Source organism: Notothenia rossii (genome assembly GCF_949606895.1).
Source record: "Notothenia rossii genome assembly, chromosome: 5".
Classification (NCBI taxonomy): domain Eukaryota; kingdom Metazoa; phylum Chordata; class Actinopteri; order Perciformes; family Nototheniidae; genus Notothenia; species Notothenia rossii.
In genome coordinates, this window is record NC_136903.1 from 73793825 (window position 1) to 73815776 (window position 21952).

At 42.6% G+C, this 21952-nt stretch overlaps 2 protein-coding genes across 3 annotated transcripts; both read right to left on the minus strand.

Moving 5' to 3' along the window:
* Positions 1-152: 152 nt before the first annotated feature.
* Positions 153-10639, minus strand: slc25a20 (solute carrier family 25 member 20). Its single transcript, XM_079680969.1, has 10 exons — positions 10492-10639; positions 10285-10397; positions 7828-7920; positions 7602-7729; positions 7416-7506; positions 6912-7029; positions 6219-6291; positions 6026-6135; positions 4799-4923; positions 153-791 (listed from the first exon to the last, which is right to left on the minus strand). The coding sequence occupies exons 1-10, from the start codon at positions 10622-10624 to the stop codon at positions 729-731; spliced, it is 1047 nt and encodes a 348-aa protein (XP_079537095.1). The 5' UTR covers positions 10625-10639; the 3' UTR covers positions 153-728.
* A 1209-nt stretch (positions 10640-11848) lies between these two features.
* Positions 11849-21621, minus strand: nckipsd (NCK interacting protein with SH3 domain). Of its 2 annotated transcripts, none has more exons than XM_079680968.1 (13): positions 21116-21621; positions 19601-19713; positions 19232-19436; positions 18250-18325; positions 17522-18066; positions 16684-16854; positions 16054-16140; positions 15384-15522; positions 15209-15289; positions 14875-15003; positions 14345-14434; positions 14077-14249; positions 11849-13580 (listed from the first exon to the last, which is right to left on the minus strand). In XM_079680968.1, exons 1-13 carry the CDS (start codon positions 21284-21286, stop codon positions 13356-13358), a joined length of 2205 nt encoding a protein of 734 aa, XP_079537094.1. In that variant the 5' UTR covers positions 21287-21621; the 3' UTR covers positions 11849-13355. The 2 variants fall into 2 exon arrangements, with proteins under 2 accessions (XP_079537094.1, XP_079537093.1); XM_079680967.1 differs by having other exon boundaries at positions 17522-18069; positions 21116-21619.
* Positions 21622-21952: the final 331 nt, after the last annotated feature.

The following is a 21952-nucleotide window of genomic DNA, read 5'->3' on the forward strand; positions in this document are numbered from 1 at the left end:
TTTTTAAACGTATTTAATGTCTTTTATTTAGGCTATCATCGCTCGGTTCATTATTATTGTTCTAATAAGCCCGGACAGTCAAGGCTTTCACTTTTTAACACAATAAATCCAATTTAAAAAGAGAATTCAGAAAAAATGCAAACACAGGCTGCTTTCTAAATATGGATTCTGCTTTAATATTTTTACATGATGACATTCATAAACTGTTCAATCAATCTCATTATGATTACTCTGATATTTCACATTAAAACAAACAGAAAGTGTAGCTAGCGTCGGTGTTGCTGAGTGGAGGCGGAGCTCACAGGAAGTGTTGTATTGCTGAGAGACTGAACACACACAGAACAACGCAGAGCACCTTTTCCCTGATATTCACACCTGCTCGCAGATAATGGAAAGGTAAGGCACGACATGTTCACTTCACTCCTTTTCTGATATGAAAAATAACACCATTTAAAGAAAACAAGTAAAGCAAAAAGGAGTAAGAACAATCGGCTGTCTGTGTTTGTGTGTGTATCTGTGTGTGTGCATATTGGTACAGAGCCAACATCTCTGCTCTGAATCCACCGCAGGTCTGAATGATCCAAGTGCCCTGCATAGCTTGAGGTTTCAAAGATAAAAAGCACTCATTCATTGAGTGGGGGTGTGTGTGTGTGTGTGCTGCTAATAACTACGTTGTGTCACGAGCACTTTTCTTCGGTTTCACAAACGAAGGCGATGCCGAGTCTTCATCACAGATCCGGTGCTAACCAGTTAAAGAACTTCATCGCCATCTCAAACCCTAAGAAACAAGCCTGCAAAACATACACAAAGACACACACATTTTAGTTTGTTTATCATAGTGATGTAATACACAACAGATGTTTACCATAGCCCTTAGTTATCTATTTATCCATCCATCCATCCACCCATCCATCCATCCACCCATCTTCTCCCGCCTATCCATGGTCGGGTCGCGGGGGTAGCAGTTCCAGCAGAGAGCCCCAAACTTTATTTTCCCTGGCCACATCAACCAGCTCTGACAGGGGGATCCCAAGGCGCTCCCAGGCCAGCGAAGAGATATAGTCCCTCCACCTGTTCCTAGGTCTACCCCTTGGTCTCTTCCCAGCTGGACGTGCCTGGAACACCTCCCTAGGGAGGCGCCCAGGTGGCATCCTTACTAGGTGCCCGAACCACCTCAACTGGCTCCTTTCGACGCGAAGGAGGAGCGGTTCAACTCCGAGTCCCTCCCGGATGACCAAACTTCTCACCTTATCCCTAAGGGAGACGCCAGCCACCCTGCGGAGAAAACCCATCTCGGCCGCTTGTATCCGCAATGTCGTTCTTTCGGTCATGACCCATCCTTCATGACCATAGGTGAGGGTAGGAACGAAAATGGCCCGGTAGACAGAGAGCTTTGCCTTCTGGCTCAGCTCTCTTTTCATCACAACGGTGCGGTAAAGCGACTGCAGTACCGCTCCCGCTGCTCCGATTCTCCGGCCCATCTCACGCTCCATTGTTCCCTCACTCGAGAACAAGACCCAAGGAGGCAGAGGCAGAACGTCCAAAAATACAACCTGGTGTGGGCATTTATTCCAATCATAAGCACCTGATTCACAGCCTGAATTGCTGTTCCCCTGAACACAGTCAGCAGCCACCAGGATCTCACACACCTCTCCTCTCCACTGACAGGGAAAACAGAGCCTAAATGCACACACTAATCAATCAACAAGACACAGGTGAAAGGGGAGGGGACAACACAGGGCACCAGGTGAACACAATCAACCACAATTAAGCTATACAACCCGTAACGGAGGCCGAGATCTATGGGCCCAGAAATCACCTTGGTGACATGGGGTAAGGACTCATTCCCTACTTGGAGTGGACAGTCCATCGGTTTCCTGCTGAGAACCATGGCCTCAGATTTGGAGGTGCTGATCCTCATCCCAGCCGCGTCACACTCGGTTGCGAACCGATCCAGTGAGTGCTGAAGGTCGCAGACCGATGAAGCCATTAGAACCACATCATCTGCAAAAAGCAGTGGTGCAATCCTTAGTCCACCGAACTGCAGACCCCCTCCCCCACGACTCGAAATCCAATCCATGTATATTACAAACAGGATTGGTGACAAAGCGCAGCCCTGACCAATTTCCTCACCTAAAATGGGTCTGATTTACTGCCGAGGACCCGGACACAGCTCTCGCTTTGGGAGTACAGAGATTGGATGGCCCTAAGTAGAGACCCCCTCACCCCATACTCCTGCAGCACCTCCCACAGTAACTCGGTCATACGCATTCTCCAAGTCTAAAAAACACATGTAGACCGGATAAGCGTACTCCCAGGCCCCCTCCAGGATCCTCGCGAGAGTAAAAAGCTGATCCGTCGTTCCACGACTAGGACGGAATCCGCATTGTTGCTCCTCAATCTCAGGTTCGACAATCGGCCTGACCCTCCTTTCGAGTACCTGAGAGTAAACTTTCCCGGGGAGGCTGAGTAGTGTGATGCCTCTGTAATTGGCACACACCCTCTGATCCCCCATTTTGAAAAGGGGATCCACTACCCCGGTCTGCCACTCCTTTGGTACTGTTTTCGACTTCCACGCAACGTTGATGAGACGTGTCAACCATGACAGTCCCTCAACACCCAGAGCCTTCAGCATTTCTGGGCGGATCTCATCCAACCCCCGGGGCTTTGCCACTGTGGAGTTTTTTGACAACCTCAGTGACCTCCCCACGGGAGATTAGTGTTGATCCCCCGTCATACTCCAGCTCTGCCTCTAACATAGAGGGCGGAGTTGTCGGGTTCAGGAGTTCCTCAAAGTTTTCCTTCCAACGCCCTAACACTCCATCAGTTGAGGTCAACAACGTCCCATCCTTACTGTACACAGCTTGGATGGTTCCGTGCTTCCCCCTCCTGAGGTGTCGGACAGTTTTCCAGAACAACTTTGGTGCCGCCCGAAAGTCCTTTTCCATGTCTTCTCCAAACTTCTCCCACACTCGCTGCTTTGCCTCGGCCACAGCTGAGGCTGCTGCCCTTCGGGCCTGTCGGTACCTTGCAACTGCCTCGGGAGTCCCCCGGGATAACAAATCCCTGAAGGCCTCCTTCTCCAGTCAGACGGCTTCCCTGACCACTGGTGTCCACCAGGAGGTTCGAGGGTTACCGCCCCTTAAGGCACCTAAGACCTTGAGACCACAGCTCCCCGCCGTGGCTTCGGCAATAGAGGCTTTGAACACCGCCCACTCTGGTTCAATGTCCCCAACCTCCACAGGAATGCCCGAAAAGCTCCGCCGGAGGTTTGAGTTGAAGGCCTCCTGAACTTGGGCCTCCTCCAGACGTTCCCAGTTCACCCGAACTACACGTTTGGGCTTACCAGGTCTATCCAGAGGCTTCCCCCGCCACTCGACCCAACTCACCACCAGATGGTGATCAGTTGACAACTCCGCCCCTCTCTTTACCCGATTGTCCAAAACATACGGCCTCAGGTCCGATGATACGATAACGAAATCGATCATGGACCTTCTACCTAGGGTGCTCTGGTACCACGTACACTTATGAGCATCCTTATGTTCAAACACGGTGTTTGTTATGGCCAATCCATGACTAGCACAGAAATCCAGTAACAAACCACCACTCCGGTTCAGATCAGGGGGGCCGTTCCTCCCAATCACGCCCCTCCAAGTGCCCCCTTCAGGAGTCCTATACAGGACTCTTTCCAGGGTTTCCAAGAAGGCCGTATGCTCTGAACTGCTGTTTGGTGCATAAGCACACACAACAGTCAGAGTTTTCCCCCCATAACCCGCAGGCGTAGGGAGGCGACCCTCTCGTCCACTGGGGTAAACTCCAACAACGAAGCACCCAACCCGGCGCCTCACACCTTGAGCAACTCCGGAGAAGAATAGAGTCCAACCCCTATCCAGAAGTAAGGTTCCAGGGCCGACGCTGTGAGTAGAGGTGAGCCCAACCAGATCCAACTGGTAACGCTCCACCTCCCGCACAAGCTCCGGCTCCTTCCCCCTCAGAGAGGTGACGTTCCACGTCCCCAAAGCCAGCTTCTGTCGCCCGGGTCTGGTCCGTCGAGACCCTCTGCTTTCACTGCCACCCTTCTGGCAGCGTACCCGACCCCATCGCTGTTTCCCGTAGGTGGTGGGCCCGCGGGACGGAGAAGCAGAGGTGTTGCCCACGTTGCCTTTTCGGGCTGTGCCCGGCTGGGCTCCGTGGGAAGCCCGGCCACCAGACGCTCGCCGACGAGTCCTCCTTCTGGGCCTGGCTCCAGAAGTGGACCCCGGGCTTCCTCCGGGCCGGGTATCCTCACTTCCTGTGTCGTCTTTCATGAGGTCTTTTTCACTGCAAAGCTACAGTAAATCTAGAACATTGTGCCCTTAATTTCAGCTCACATCCTTAATAGTTTTTGTTGATGAATCCATATCATGTAGAAACTTTATGCCTTAACTTGACCTGTAACTTTTAGCTTTATGAGGCGGTTCAAATTACAGCTTTTCCTTATTGATTCATCTTCTAGTTATTTGATTTGGTCTGAAACATGTCAGATAGGAGAGGGATCATGCTTTCCTTTCTCTTGTTTTTGGTCTTAATCTTAAAACGTTATCTTTGATTTGAGTGATAGGAGTCCATCTGATCTATTGCCTTTTCTTTTACTATACATTAGATCCTGCTGCCAATACAAGATTTATTCTTAATGGACGACTATTATTTTTTCTTTTACTCCTCAAACTGAACCCTGCTTTGTGTCATAATGTACTGTATAGCTCCTCTGAGACCTTCCCAATGTTACGGAAACCAAGGATAATTGAAGGGCACTCACAGCGTTTGCAGGGAAAGCTCTAAGCATGACTGCGTTGAAGCCTTTATACAGAGAGCCCACGCCCTCCTCTCTGATCAGCTCCCGCAGAACGTCCCGGAAACCATTGGGATATTTTCCATCAGGAGCTAAAGGAGAGACACATGTTTTAAACTTTGTGGAAGAAAAATTCATCTTCAGCAATACGAAAAAAGTGAAGACAGAAACACAGCTATTAAACATGTAAAAGCAGCCCTCGTTTGACTGCACTTATAGACACACCTCAACCTTTTCGTTCAGTTATTATGCTCCAAATATCTGGAACAAACTCCCAGAAACCTGCCGGTCCGCTGCAACTCTGACTACTTTTAAATCCAGACTAAAGACTTTTCTTTTTGTCGCTGCTTTTAATTGAACTATTCATATCTTAGACTGCACTGTAACTTTTATCCATGTATTTTTTTCTTTCTTTTAATATTTATTTGATTAACTTTTCTTTTTAATGACTGATTTTAAATGCCATTTTCTTAATGTCTTTCATTTTTTGTAAAGCACTTTGAATTGCCTTGTGTTGAAAAGTGCTATATAAATAAACTTGCCTTGCCTTTACCTCAACAAATGATGGAATCTAAAAATAAACGGCCCTTAAATAATAAAGGCATAAAGCTTTATTTATATAGCACTTTTCATTCAACACATGCACTAAAAGTGCTTTACAAAACGACACATCACAAGTTAAAGTTAAAGTTAAAAACAAACAACAAGAAATTCCCATCAGATTCTTTGTTAAGAACTTTAAAAAGGCACATGCAGCTAAATGTAACATGTGATCAGATAGACACAAGGAGGTCAAATGTATGATGATAATAAAAAAAATAAAAAAATAATGGTTTCTCTCTGACAGATAAGACACAAGAAAACGGAGTCAATGCAACAATATCAAATATAATATAAAACCCCATAAAACAAAGTGAACATATAGGTATAACAGAAATAAAAAGATTATAAAATAAAATAAAACAATATAAAAGGTAGGTAAATAATAAAGACTAAAAGAACATTTAAAGTGGGGGGTTGCTAATAAAAAGCTAATCTAAAAAGATGTGCCTTTAGCTGTCATTTAAACATTTAACTACATCCTTGCCCCAGAGACTTCCCTTTTTCTAAAGTTAACCTGTTTGACTTGGAGCACAGTGCGTTACATAAAGTTGACTGCATCACAACTGAGAGCAGCGGCTGTTTTCTCCTCACCTGTTTGGTAACGTGACTTCAGAACGTCAGCTGGGATGGCGACGGCCCAGTTGAAGATGCCGGCCATGCCTCCAGCGAACAGCACACTGGGAATGCTGAGCTCGTTGTGGCTGCAGGGAGAACACACAAGGTTACATACTCAGAGGTCTTTTACACCATGTTGTTAATACTGCATTTAAGAACAAATATTTACCTTTTTCCCTCCGGTGTGAGGACGTTCTTCAACCACTCGTAGGACGTGAAGTACATCCCACTGGCTGGAACATCTACAAAACAGATAAAAGAGTGACTTTAGCGGGAATATTATGGACATAAGAAATCAAAGTGAATTGTTATTAATACAAAAACACATTATCATTAACATACACACCCGACAGGAGGGTAGACAAGACGTCTTGAAAATGACCCTGAACTCTGACGTTGATTAATCACTGTTACGAAAGAGGGTAATTAGATTTCACGACAAAAAGCTGACGCTACGAGCCAGGTGCTTCATCTTCAAAAGCACCTGAGAAAAATAGCAACGCTCTTTAAGTCCAGATCACAGCAACGACAAAAGCTGTACGTCTAATTCAAAATGTCTCAAGAAAGAGTAACGGCGGCCACAAGTGAACGCTGGATGACACTGAGAAGTGGAACAATTAAACTCAATTGTTAAGCAAGTTAACATTGCACTGTTATAAAAATGTTTGACTGTGTGTTATACTAATTCAACACCAGCAAATGCATTGGATTTAAAATATCCAAACAGTATCTCAGTATGTTTACACAAAAAACTCCACAGGGCATTTTTAAGTGACGTGTTCTCGTTGTTTTATCTAGCCGTGGTTAATGTCCAACTGACAGCAAACTATGACTCCTAGGAAGTATCAGAGGAAAGCTTCACCTCTCATGAGAGTCAGAGCGGTGCCTCTGTAGATCCCTCTGATCCCAGACTGTTTGTAGAGCTGTTTCACACAGTCCATGGGTCCCGAATACTTCACCTCTCCTGTTGCTGCCTGGATCTGCACACCAGGGAGAAACATGTTTTTAAACTCGCTGACATTTCATTTTTTTAAATAAAAAATCTACTATTAAGTTAAGTGATTAGATCCTTTGTGTTTTTCATTATGCTAACGTATTCTTCCTCGCATCCTCTCTGAAATGGAAATGGAGGATTCAAATCAAATCCTCAGTCACACACATTTACATCCTTGTATTAGGAGCAGAGGGCAGTATATTTACTGACGCTATGAATCAAAGAGTTCTCATTTAGCAGCTCCAGTCATCACGTCTCATTCTCAGGTTTCTCTCACACACCTTCGCTGAGAGGAACTAAGACACGACGAGTCAAGGAAGCGAGGAGACACGTTAGCAAAATGAAAAGCACCGCCCTGTATTTCTGTCTGACCTGTAGGAGGCATTTGATTCGCTCTCCAGGAGCCATGATGGCCGTGGTGAACACACCAGACAACATCCCTGCAGCAAACAGCTGAGGATACCTTCAGAAGACAGGAAGCGTACATATTAACACTCTTAGAGAGTTCGAAACAGTTGAATGAAGAGTACCACAGTCTAAATCCGAGCCATCACCTACGTAAGGATATCATCGGGGGTTTTCTGTTGGAATTTCTTGCCCATTCCAAATCCAAAGAAACACACAGCAAACATGGGTGTGACCCCGATGATCGGGGCTGCCATGCCTTTATAGAGTCCTTTGAAACCCTGGGATGGAAGAAGATGACAAGGTTACAGCATGACGGGGGAAATACCTTCAGCATGATATTCTTTATTTGATTAGTGAAGGCAGCAGGCATCCTCACCTCTTTGGCTAAGGTCTTTTTAAAGCAGTCGATGGTTCCAGCATAGATGAGCTTCTCTCCAGGTTTGGGTTTGGCTTGTGTCTGTAAACGCACCTGAAGGAGGAAGAGGATTCACTCCGTTTGTACGACTTCATACACAGAGACTTATCACAGTGGCAGCAGCTTGAACCTCACATTGTGTGTATCTTTGTGTGGTGACCACAACTATAGATCTTTAGGCTGAGTTTGAACTCCAACCACAAGCCTGTTTTAGATTTAGAGGAAAATGTTTGAGTTAATTCGCCTGGTGGCAAGAAAAATGACTCCTACTGTTGCTCGCTGTAAGTACAGACCTGTTAAATATTTTTCCTATCAGCTTTAAAAAAAAAAGTGGTAATACTCTCCACAAGAAACGTCTTTTTAAATGCTTGTTGAGGCCAATACCTAATGGCAGCATCTAAATGTATATAGACACGGTAAACACAATAAGTGTTCTTTTTCTTGGTTATAAAGTCTGCATTACAGTAAAGAGATGTAGTCCTGTATTTAACGGACTGTTCTAGCCGGTAAATAATTTGCCTTTAACAAATTAGTTATTATGTCAACATTACTGATGATTATTTGACAACATTTTAAATAATCTGTGAACGCATCAATGGCAGACCCGGCGCCAGAACAAATCTACAGAGAGGGCATATGATTTTCATGGGAGGGCAAAACCGTCATGTGCCGCGGCAGAGATTTTCTTCGCATGCTCCCCCGGTAAGATTTATTTTTAAATATTGAATTTAAAAGCATCAATATGGTGCGCTTTGAGAGCAAAATTAAGAGATCTATGGATACATCTCTCAACACCCATATGAAACAGAACTGGAAACAGATGTTCTTGTTCTTTATGGATATTTTACAAATCACTCCCCTTTTAAACTCAGATTTTAGCTTTGAGCTAATTTCCATCCGTAGTCCCTGACATACAACATATAAGAACATGACATTTGTAAACATAGCAAAAAAATAAATACATGATATGCAAAAGAGCAAGAGCAGCACACACAAGTATTTACCACATGGCAGTACACTATAGCAGCTACGACATATAAAGTGCAAGAGATGATACAAGAGATGCATAAAGTGCAAGAGGAGATACCCCTGTGTTAAAGTGCATTTAGCGGTGATTGCACTTCTGGTTGTTTCTCAACCATTCTTTGAGTTGACCTTTGAAGCTATTGAGACTGGGACAATCCCGTATCTCAGTTGGGAGGCTATTCCACAATGAGCTGCCTTTAACGGAAAAGGACATTTTGTCCAAAAGTGGTCCGTCTGCGGTGGACCTCACAGTCTCCTCTGGTTTCTGACCTAGTGCAGCGTCTAGTGTGCTTTTTGTGGATGAACTCCCCTTAGGGAGGGGGGGCCAGTCCATGTAAACATTTATTAAAAAAGCACATACTTTTAAAAGACTTAAAATTGTCAAAACTCAAGAAATTGTGTTTTTCCAGGATGGTACAGTGGTGGTATGAATAAGGCTTTCTGTCAAACACCTTGATAGCTCTCTTGTACAGCTGTTCTATGGGTTTCAGGTTTGTGGCACAACCAAACCACCAGTTTGTAAAACAGTATTCAATGTGGGATAGAATCATACAGTGGAGGTATAACTTTGCAGCATTGACAGTTAAGAAAGGTCTAATTTGTTTAAAATGTTGCAAGTTGAATTTAATACTGTTGGATACTTTCTTAATATGTTTCTTAAAAGTCAAGTTCGAGTCCAATATGACTCCAAGATACTTGAAGTGGGGGACTAATTCTATTTCTGCTCCGTTTAAAAACACATTGGATCCTTCGATTTTGTCATATGGTATTTCATAACTGTTTTTCATTCATTACTCTTATATTACTATTTGACATCATACATCGTAGCATTAAAGTTCACAGTTTATTTATCATTTTAAAAAGAATGATACAAAAACGTGTTTATTGGGGGAGGGCAGGAATGTCAAATGGGAGGGCCTGGCCTAGTTTGATATATGATTATTTTTCATATTGCCCAACTCTTAGCCCTTGGTTTCCTGCACCTTGTTGAGCAAATGAAGAGGATTGATCCAGGTCTAAAAGGTCAAAGGTCCTACCAGGTACCAGCAAGCTGTACCTGAGGAAGTGGCCGGTGTCATTTAGGTAATATTGGCCAACTGGCTGTTGGATAGATATGGACCTATTAAGAGTATTGAACCAATTACTTTAAATCTAATTGAATGACAACAGACTTCAACATACCTGACTCATAGACTGTATATATAACGTCCTGCATTCAGGTGAGGTACTTAAGCCGAGTCATGTTACAGTGAATGTGGGTCAAAGGTGCTCAGCTCTGCGCAGCAACACATAATAATAATACTATTTGCATTAGTGCGATACATCCACCTGGTGCCCTCTGGAGGTTTATCCTAATGTAAAGCAAGTGTATTAGTGAGGGGCTTTAATCACCTTAATGGTATCGAGAGGGTGTCCGGCTGCAACGAGGCAGATTCCTCCAAAGCCTCCAGCGAAGAAGTTCTTCAGAGGACTGATCGCCTGCTGCTTCTGTTTGGACATGTTGACTGAAAAACACAACAACATGAATGGAAGCGACACCGGAAATAGATACAAACTCGCCGAGAAATTAGTTTTAAAATAGTATTTATGATATCTTACCTGTGTGTTTGTGTCTCGGTGAGGTGTGTTGGTGAGCTGCTGTCACTCCTGCCTCTGCACCTTTCACCCACTTTCTCACTCGGACGTCTCTGAGTGCGACACCGCCGCACTCTGGTACGTCCCTGCGAAACATCCGGGTAGAAACTTTCTTCTGAGGTTTAAAAAGTGTAAAGAAATAAGTGAAAAGTAAAAGATGAGCAACAAAATAAATTAAAGAAAATAAATATATAAAACAATTTTTTAAAATATGTATACGTGTATTGGTGATTTTGGACAACATTGAATTGATATTATCACAAAATTAAAATGATCACACTTTTTATTTTATTTATTACATCATAACAATTTACCCCTGGCCCCCCATCCCTATCTATCCACCAACCAAGAAGACAGTAATACTTACACAGACCGAGCATCACATTTTAGATATTTTAAGTGAGATATTAACTTTTTCCACATTAAAATAGTTTGGCCAAACATGAACGAAGAACATTTTAAGAAGTACTAATAAAAGCAACAATGGCAGGCAAAAAAGTATTTAGTCATGCAAATGTCAAAAAACCTCTGAGCAAGTGAATATTTGAAATAAATGAAAGGAGGTTTAAATGCTTGACTAAAAACTTGTCAAATACTTACTTCTTCAAAAAGAATCCATATAATAACTATGGTAATATTACTGTATTACTTAATCCATTGTACAACCATTGGTATATATATAAAAGAAGAAGAGGAAAAATAAGGTATGCGATTGTTTCATAATATACACCTACAATACTATTAATAATATATCAAGGAGGTTAAAATAAAATATACTGTATGACTCAATTAACTATATATATTTATCCAACACTATACTGTATATCCAAACAACAAAATGTAACTTTTGTTATTTATGAAGCTGTCATGCAGTGTCATGTTTAACTTTAGTTTAATGTATCTTGAATTTGTTTTTCTTTCTTTTTGTGATGTATAATCTTCAATATTGCCATATCATATATTTTCCTTAAAAGTGTATATCCAATATTTCATTAATAAAACAAATTAATGTATATACTGTACATAAGTATGGTTTGCACGAACAACATGCAAACATCTCCACAGGAAAGGAAAAACAGAAGGTCTAAACTGGGTAAACTGGGGTTAACAAACATGATCATGAGCAAAATGTAACCATTTCCTTTGAAATCAAACTCTAGACTTGCTAGAAGCTGCAGCTGTAAAACATCTGTGTATCTCTTATACTGGTTACATGTGAGACAGTGTGACCAACAGCATGTCTAAAAAACTCTGAAATAATATTTAATTATGTTTTATAATTTACTGTCTTCAAATCAACAACAACCAATCCGACCACGTGCACTGTTAAAATATAGCTTTATTAGTTTTATTATAACACAGTCGTAACTCTTTTGCAGACAATGTTAATCATAAAAAGAATAGACGCTCACCTTTCTTACACACACTGTAAACAGACTCACATCTAATTAATGAACAAATACTGTGTCATTAACTAAAAACTGATATCACTTCTGGATTTCATCTACCATCTCCAGACGTGTCGCCATGCCAGGGATCAAAACAGAGATGAGTAGGATGGGAAAACATCGAGCATTACATCATGAGGGAGAAACAAGGAAAGGTACATGTTGCTGTTAAAGTATTACAACTCAAATTAAATTAAATACTTTATTTTTTCTCTCCATTGTCTTGATTTTCAGTAAGAGAGCATCAGATAATTAACTGAAATCAACAACGCTGACGAATGTATTATCTTGAGTAATGACTGCAGAACACATTTCCCCTCCAGAAAGACTCAGCATATTACAGCAATATTGAAAGTGGCTATATAGAGACTTATTGCAGCACAGTTAGTTTTAGTTTTAGTGTGAATGCAGCATACAGACACTAATCTGTAAACAGCCAAGACTTCTGACGCTAGAGGAGCTTTGCATAATAAGTACAGAGCGGTTATCTTAAAGTGTTTGAGAAGCAATAAAGAGACAAAAGTACCGGACAGAGAGATCTGCAGGAGCCACAGGAGGGACTTGATATGTAGCCGCGGGTGACTCAGCTAATGATAACAGAGGAGTCAGTGTGCTCTCCCGCACTAGAACAGAAAACATGATCAACTCGTTCTACTTGAATTTGATTCTTATTATACTGAGTGAAGAGGAAGTCAGTTTTAAGAGTTGAATACTCTTTTAAGAAAACAAGGATGTAACACACAGTAGTTTGGTCCCGCTACAACGGAAGCACATTAAGTATTTTCACAATAGATTGAATAATGGCACATTGTTCTGTAACATAACCTCAAATCTGCCTTTTTCAGTCAAAATCTTTGAATTTGGCCTAATTTGGTAAAATATATTTTAGTTATATAATGTTAAGTTGTGGTTGCAGCACATTTTCATTATACATACCCCACATTTTTATTATACATACTCTGAGTATACAGAGAATTGTTGTGTGATTTTAAAGGTCATTATTGCAAGGAATTCACTGAGAAACAGCTCCAATGTTTGGCCTACGTTTTAGATATGAATCCTCAAGTATGACTAAACCTCACAGGTTTTTGTGTCATATTTTCCCTTCTTGTTCAAGAACACCAGAGAAAGAAACCTCCCACTCCCACACAAATATAATTCATCTGAGAATGGAAGAAGCTGTGAAAGAAAAATCACATGCATGCTGCAGCCGTGGACCACAAGTCCAAGAAAACATTGGCAAAACCGATTGGTTTCTCCTATCACAGGCTGGCACAGAAAGCAGGGCGTCGCATTGAATGTCAAGTGTTCTTCCTCCATGTGTTCCTCCCTGCAGTAGACGGGAGCGGACTACAGTGTGTGAGCATGATACTGATACGGTTAGTTCTGGTTCTCACTGATCTGAGGGAACTCTTTGTAGATCTGCTGTACAATTAGCTTATCCATCTGTTTCGCAGTAGCGCTCCCTTCATCCTCTCCTGGATCTTCCTCCTCCCTGAGAATCCTCTGCAGCACCCCCTGCAGGTCAGGCAGGCGGTGCTGGTGCTCCAGGTAGTCCGTCGAGCGTATGATGGAGTGCATGAGGGAGAGATACTCCATCCTCAGCTTCATGGGAGAGCGAAAGAGGAGGTAATAATCAGACATAGTTACAAACAATTAACATTTGCTTTTTTAGGAAAAACAGTTATTTGCTTTCTTGTCCAAAGTTAGATGATGAGATTGGTTTTTGAGACCTGTCATATCTAACAAATAAATAAGAAGCTGCAATCTCGGGGAAGTTTCTGCTACTGGCGTCAAAATAATATGGCAAAAAACACAAATACTAGATTCAACACTTTATATAATACTGATAAAAAAACAAACAAGTTATAACTGGTCTGTTAGTGAGCTTTAGAAATTTGATGATTTTGTTATCTTTTGAAAAACAAGGTTAGCCGTTTCCTCGTCTTTGTGCTAAGCTAACCAGCTGTATTTACGGTACTACGAATTGTATCAATCTTCTCGTCTACTTCTCAACAAGAAAACTAAAAGGAGTTCTTCCCCAAATGAGAAGCTACTACATTAAAGCATAAGATCAATCAGTAGCCTGTCCAGGTCTCACCTTGTCTCCAGGCGAAAGGTCCGATATCTGCCTGACAGCAATATCAATCATTACCATCATGTCAGTGCGGTAGAAAATGTCAGCGGTCTCTCGGTTGGAGAAAGCGTCCTGCAGGAACTTGAGCACTGAGTGCGGTGCAGGCGGGGTGTGTTTGAACATACACACAGGGTCGTCTGGAGGGGAGGTGTCAAAGAGTCAGTCACGATGACGTCAGTAGACAAAGGCATTGATGCAGAGTGAGAAATATCACAACAGTGTATTATCTTACCGCCTCTGTTCAGAAGCAGCAGCACTTTCTCTGACAGGATCTTGACGTTTTTCTTCTTCAGCTCCTGCATGATCACATTGCTGTCGGGTTCTGGGTGACACAGACAACACAGAGAGAATACTCAAAGAATAAAAGCTCTGCACGTCAGCTGAGAAATACAAACATAGAACTTGTTAGTGTAGGGAAAAGTATTAGGTCCAGGCATAAGGAGAAACAAATAAGAGTAGGATACATTTGTAATTGTTTTGCATTGCAGAATTTATTTGAAATGTCGGGAATAAAAGTTGGTGGATCTATTCTTGCCAATGACAAAACATCTTCCTTCCTTCTCCTTTCATATGTCTGGCCCTAATACACTTCCACAATTGTGCATTGCAGCAATTTTTTTGGCAGGCATTTTGATTTATTGTGGCAGGAAAAGCATAGGTATTACACATCACATTAATGATGGCTCTGCTTTTCCGTCCAGGACCAGAGTCCGAATAATGTAATCATTTATTTTTTTGCTATGTCTTTGCTGCTGTTCTCACCCGTGTGGTGCAGGTTGAAGGAGAGCACGAGGTTCAGGAAGATGTCCGGCAGCTGCTCTGTGGGATCAGAGGGAAGCCCGTCCTCCACCACACCCAGCAGAAACTGAACAAAGTCTGCATTCAAGTGTTCTGAAAACAGGTAGGGTCAGGATTACGTCTTAAGAATAAAATAACATTTAACACATTATCACATTTAACACATTATCCCTGTAATACACCTTATAATGCATGCATGTAAAACTTAAAAACCAGGAAAATCAGCATATGTATATATATTGTTTTATGTCTGCGTATAAGCTAATATGCAGAGGAGAACTGTGAATAAACAACATACCGTAGTGAAGATATGGCACCTGTTCGCCCATTGAGAAGATCATAGTGAGCACCAAAGCTGTGTAACAGATCTTCTGGTGCTCTGAGGACAGAAACACAGACCAGGAAAGAGAAATGGTGGTCAATATAAAGAAGGGTAATACTACAGATGAACAGGAGAGAGTTAATGTGTTCACCTTGTGTGTCAGCCTGTAGGTCCCTGGCCAGCTCCATGGGGAGGATGGAGTTGAGGAGGGTGGAGATGAGCGAAGCATCGAGGCTGCACATCGCCCCGAACACTTTGAGCAGCAGCAGCCGCAGAGACACTCGATTCTCCTGCACATGACGGCAAAAACGAACAGACAACATTTAATTCTTTACTTATCAGCATCAAGCCTAGTTCAGATCAACGAGGGAAAACATCTAGTTTGCTCTTGGAACTGAACATTTGTATTTAGCATGTAATCAACAATAAATATCTTCATGGCCATCTTTGGGTAAGAAGTAACACTTTGATATATTCTTATAAGAACTGAATATATATGATAATAATAATAAAGAAGAACCATAAAAGAAAAGGACTTTCTTTTGACAGGAATATATCCCCTAATCCTTATTAACTAATTTGTCTCTAATACAGATTAATTAATGTTGCTTCATTATAATAAAGTCTTAAAAAAGAAGACTCAAACAGCAGTCCAGTTTGAGATTTGAAAATCCTCACACAGATGTTTTGGCAGGACATCCTTCATTCTGGCAATATTTAAAAGGTCTAACTGGAGAGCTCTCCTACATAAGTATCTAGCACCCAGTCTTCAGGTTTTAATTAAGAGATTTGTAAAAATTTTCTTTTATTATATGCCTTACCATCTGGTAATAAGAAACCAGGGACAGCTGATTCTCGTAGTGGTTGGCCTTGCACATCCTCTTACACACCTCTGGATCTGCATCAGTCTGAAATGAAACAGATTTGAGTTGTAACGGCAATGATATAATAATCTCTTAACTTCCTAATCTGTTTGACAGTTGTGGATTATGGAGCCCTTTTACAACTCATCTGGAAATCCCTGAGGTTGGGGCCAATAGAGAATATTTGGCAGCCAGAGGAGTTTACAGCCTCAGTCTTTAACACACTGCTGGATTTGTAAAGTCTGAGCCGGTCTGATCCCATCAAACATGTCTGGTATTTACAGCATGACAGCTGGGGAGTCCTGTGCTCCAATGGGAGATCCACACTTAATACTGGACCAATTTAAAGAGATCATTAGTAAGTTAGACACATACATGTGGAGAAATAAGCTGAAAGCAGGTAATGTTAAATGACTTGTCTTCTACGTGTTCTTGTGTTACTGTACTACATGATATTTAAAGCTTTGACTTTCATTTTGAAAAGTGCTTTTATAATCAAACACTGACAGATATACACTTCTGTGAAATTCATCCCACCTCCCTACACTTCAGAAACAGAACCTTGCAGACGTAGCAGTAAGAGTTTACCAGGATCTTCAGCAGCTCCTCCAGGTAGCAGGCGATGAGAGCGTGGTCCTCGTGGAGCGCCCAGCTGCGCTGCTGAGAGTCGCCCTGGTGACGGGCGAGGTCGCTGAAGATCACCTCCAGCCTCTGCTCGTCGTGACACACCTGACCCTGTGGCAGCGCTGTACTCGAAACCTGCAGCCATAGAAAACACCATGACACACCTGTTAGTGTTCCAACTTGAAATACCAGTACACACTGTCATTTATCTCTCTGATATAGAAAACGATATGGCTGGCGGATCATTTTCTGTAGGTTGAAAAGCACATTACAGATACCGACTTTAAAGGGTAACACTGGTGTTTTTACAAGTGTAAGTTAATGACATTGTATGCTTCTCTCCTCTATTTGGTATTGTTTCAATTTGATCTGTATTATAAGTGTTTTGTGAAGCCCTAATTGAGTGTTCCTTAATTAAAAACCGCTGCAGAGACCTCAGAGTGTTTAAGACTTTATAATTGGATGAGCAGGGTCAAGTGTACCTACGTGTGGCCATGTAAATAAAGGATGCAGCCAAAAGCTTTCATCATAGCTATTCTAGTTTACATGACCCACTGCCCACTACTAACCACCTTTCACCCACAGGAAGAAACAGAAATGTGTGCCAGGAAAGAATCAGCAGTTAATTTCAAGCTTGCGTTTAGAAACAGGAAATGAGAGAGTGATCCTTTGTGTATTGTCCCCCACATCTCTAAACAACTCTGAGGTGTCAGCTAAATGCAGACTGAACTGTAACTCTACAAGACATCGGTATTCTTCTGGGAGCGCTGAATCCACACGAGGAAATGAAAACAAATCTGACCTTGCTGTCCACCAGCGAGAGCAGAACCTGCTCCAGGTCGGCGGCGGCCTGGGGTAAGGTGGTCTGCAGGTGGCCCACCACCACGCCCACCGCCACCCGCGACAGCTCGTAACTCAGGCCCGTGTTCTTCCGCACCAGCTCGATCAGCTCGGCCCCGATGGTCCTGGGAACCGGCTCAGAGAGAGAGGGGCTGCCGGCAGGGCTCTCAGCGATGGACGGGGGGGCCACAGGCCATTCGTTCTCACGCTGCTCCTCTACAGCGGGCTGCGAGGGAGTGGGGGTGAGCTGGGGAGGCTGTGGAGCCGGGCTCTTCTTCTGTGGAGCCGGCTGAGGGGGGGAGTCGGAGGAAGGCTCGTCTGCGGGAGGAGCAACGGGCTTCACACGGGACGGCACCGGAGGAGGGGGGGTGCTGGATACACTTGGCAAGCTGACATCAGAGGAGACCATTGAGTGGGAGGAGCCTGACTCTAAAGAGGTGGTGCTGATTGTGAGGGAGGGAGCAGGGGACGGAGGGAGAGACGACCCTCTGGAGGGGACCTCTGGATCTGCTGAGGGAGAGAGAGAGAGCTCCAGTTACAGAGAGGAGGGTGATCAGGAGTGACCTGACTAAGAATAGAGTGTTTGTGAAGTAATGGAGCTGCAGCAGGTAGCATCAGATGAACACAACAAGGCTGCGCTGGGATCTGTGAGACAGTCATAAGCTTTAAAGTGAGGCTGAGAGATCTCACCTGGACGCCGGCTGTTCCTCTGTTTCTCCGGGGGAGGGGGGGTGGTTGGTGCCGCACGCCGAGCTTGAGGAGGCACCTGCAGGAGGAGAATACAAACCAGGTCATCTGAGGGCAAATGTTGTGTGCGTGATGTTCTACACTCCACAACATGAGCTTATTCACTCGTCTCTGCTGTCAGAGATGCATTCCCCGGTAATGTCAACAAGGCTGCAACTAACCGTTCTTCTCATTTTCAATGAATGTGCCTCTTCATTCATTGTTTGATCTATAAATATTCAGTATGTTTGATATTTGTGATACGATAAAAAAAAGGATGAAATCTCCACATTAGAGAGGCTGAAAACAGCATTTTCTGACTTTATAGCATTAAAATAAATTATTTCTGTTTAAAAATATTTTTTTAATTGATCAATTAATTCGTCACATAATTGTTGGAGCTGAACTACTGATATTGCTTTTATCAAAGAAGAAAAAACTGGAGTTATAATCCCAAAGATGGGATGTGTTTTTGATCTGCACATTGAGAACAGATGAAGCACAAATGCGAATATCTATCGAAAGAGATGTACCATGCGTTACAGAATGGTTATTGCAGGAATCCAAAACGTGGAAGCATGGATGGACATGGCAATGATTTTACAAAATGAAGAAGCTCACAGCAAATGTTCATTAGAAATTGGATCTGTTTGTGTCACACAATTTGGTTCACTATGTTACAGGCTTTAGTTTGTGATGTTGGGAATACATGGACAATGTATGCATACAACACTTGTAACTCCTCCTATACAATTGTGTTAGATGCCGAACATAAGTAAAATATATAATTACATACATTACAAAGAAGTGCTTTACAGGTAGACAGAAAAGTAAAAACAAAAGACAGAATATTTAACAATGTCTAAATGTTTTACTCGTGTATATTTGACCATGGCAGGTGGTTTCAAATAAAACATTTAAATGTGTACTTTGTATAATTTCTCACCTGATAAAACCCCTGTTCTGACTGTATATTGTCTACGCTTCCTGATATCGGCATGCTGCTCTGCCGTCCGTCTCGGTTAAGGCCGTTGGGAGGAGGAGTTTTACTGAGAGATATTTCACTGCTGGAAGATGGGAGGCCTTGTTTGTGAACGGAGGACGAAGAACTCCGTCGTGCAAGCGTCTCCTTTCTGTGATGGATCAACTTTCTGCAACAGAAATTAATATATATGATTTATATATAGAACATAGAAAGGGCCAGAAACTATAAGAGGAAGAAGAAGAAGAAGAAGAAGAAGAAGAAGAAGAAGAAGAAGAAGAAGAAGAAGAAGAAGAAGAAGAACATAATTATAAATGATAATGTTATTCTTACTGAAGAACATCTCTCTGCTCCAGGTTGTATTTGCCTCCATTCTTTAAGGCCACATTGTGGATTCCTTCGATCGCTCTGTCAATAGACTGCAACACTTCATCCTGCTCTGGGGCCTCCAGAAAGAAAAGAGAGAAATAGGGGACACATTCATTATTTTCATTTCATTTCAAACCTTTATTTATCCAGATGTATCCCATTGAGATCATTGATCTCTTTTTCAAGGGAGACCTGCTCAAGTAGGTTCCACATGAAACATACAAAAACATAAACAGAACAACAAAAGGACATCTTACAGCATCATTACAGGGATTACAATTTACATAACTATCCACGACATTAACAGGTACCAACAGCTTCCGATTGAGTAGCATCCAACCGAGCTTTAAAAACATTTAGTGGCACCAGATTGCTCAGTTTCCATTTCAATTGCAGACTATTCCAAGACAGTGGAGCTGCGCATTTAAATGCTATCTTCCCTAAGACAGTCCTAGCAGTTGGCACATTTAATAAAACTACAGCATGCGATCTGAGGCAGTAGCCACTTACAAGTCGCCGTGAGATCAGGGAGCAGATGTAGGATGGAAGTTTCCCTAACATGGCTTTATATATAAAAATGTACCAGTGACTGAGCCTCCGTACAGTTAGTGAAGGCAAACCAGCCCTTGCATACAGGGTTCATTATACATTATTCATTAACATAATTATTAAACTTTAAACAAAACAGAACAGACTTGTGGCCCGGGGACTTGTGAGTGACTCCAGGCAGAAACAAACTAGGGCGGTTATCTAACGAATTAAAAAAAGCCTATTTAACCAGTGGTACACATGCCCATTGAGGCCTCACATTCAGCTCATTAAACCTCAACAGCCAATGACAGGGACGAGAGAGCATTCCTATCCTGCCACTGTGTGAGCCTGTGATCTCACAAAGTACATGCTCTGACTAGTTATCCTTGGAGAAAAGAGTCCTCTGACTGCATAGTGCATGTGGGTGTGTCCAACAGAAAAGCTGTGGGGAGAGTAGCTACTTGTTAAACAATAAAAAGAACAGTGAGAATGATCATTGATAATAAAATAGAGACAAAGTCACAGGAGTTTGAGCACACAGAGGGTTTCTGTCTTGCTGCTGTATGGTCCTTGATTATTTCCTGTCTCATAGGATATTCTAAATCATCCTATCCTGACATAATCCATCCCTCCTTCCTCCCTATCACTCCTCTCCTATATCTCCCCTCTGTCGCAGTGAGCAGCTGCAGTGCAGAAGGGCCATTCCCCTACATAATGCAACCTTTCCAATAATTTATGGTTCCTACAGCAAGCGTGCATTTCCGTCCTCACTATAATCTGCAGTCAGCTTCAGTGTGGCCTGCACTTTAGGACATATAGTACAGTTACGAGTGATCTGTCTCTCTCGATCCCATCAATTCAACCCAGAACGTTACTACGCATTCACCAGATTTCACTTTCACCCCAGGATGCGACATGGTCCTCACACAGGATATTGGTGTTGTTTACCTGTATTTTTTCAATGTATGACGAGGGGATGTAGCCGGTTTCCCCCGAGCTGCAGCGGGACCCCAGCCACCAGTGTTTGTTGCTCCTCTCCAGGATTAGAAAGCTTTCTCCGGCCGCGAAGTGCAGCGAGTTGGGCTCCGCGGATCGGAAGGCGTACAGAGACCGGTACATACTTTAATAAAAACACTTTAACAAGCCGAAATGACCAGAAATATCGAAAGAACCGGTGTCGGAAGATAAGTAGTCTCCGAGAGGACAAATCTGCTCTGTTGGAAGAGATTTAAAGAGACTATGAAGGCATGGCCCCGGTGGATCGCCGCTGTCTATTTACAATGTAGCAGCCCGGATCATCTGACCTGAGTGCAGTGATCGGTGATCACCGCAGGGGGCGCTGCTGCTCCACACAGGCATCTTAATCGAAGGCAGAGCAGGATCCTCGAACTGATCCGTATACAGCCGCATCACCATTACATTTAATAAAATAGTCTTATTATACTGGCAGTGATAACACTTTCTAAATGTTTAAATAATAATTCAATAATAACAGTAGACTATTATACAATTTCCTGTGCCTGACTTAATACATATTAAAGGTAGGGTAGGTAATTCACTTCAGAAACACTTTTTGTTATATTCGATGGAATGCTCTTAACATCCCGATAGCAATGAATACATCTTTAACTTTAACTTCCCAGTTTTTAAGTGTTCTCAAACTGAAAGTACATTAATACAAGTCAAATAAAAATGGTTCGATTCAGCGCCATAGAGATACAATATATCTAGATATATCTAGAATAGATTCTATTATATGGCTCTGGTACGATTGAGCTTTACACA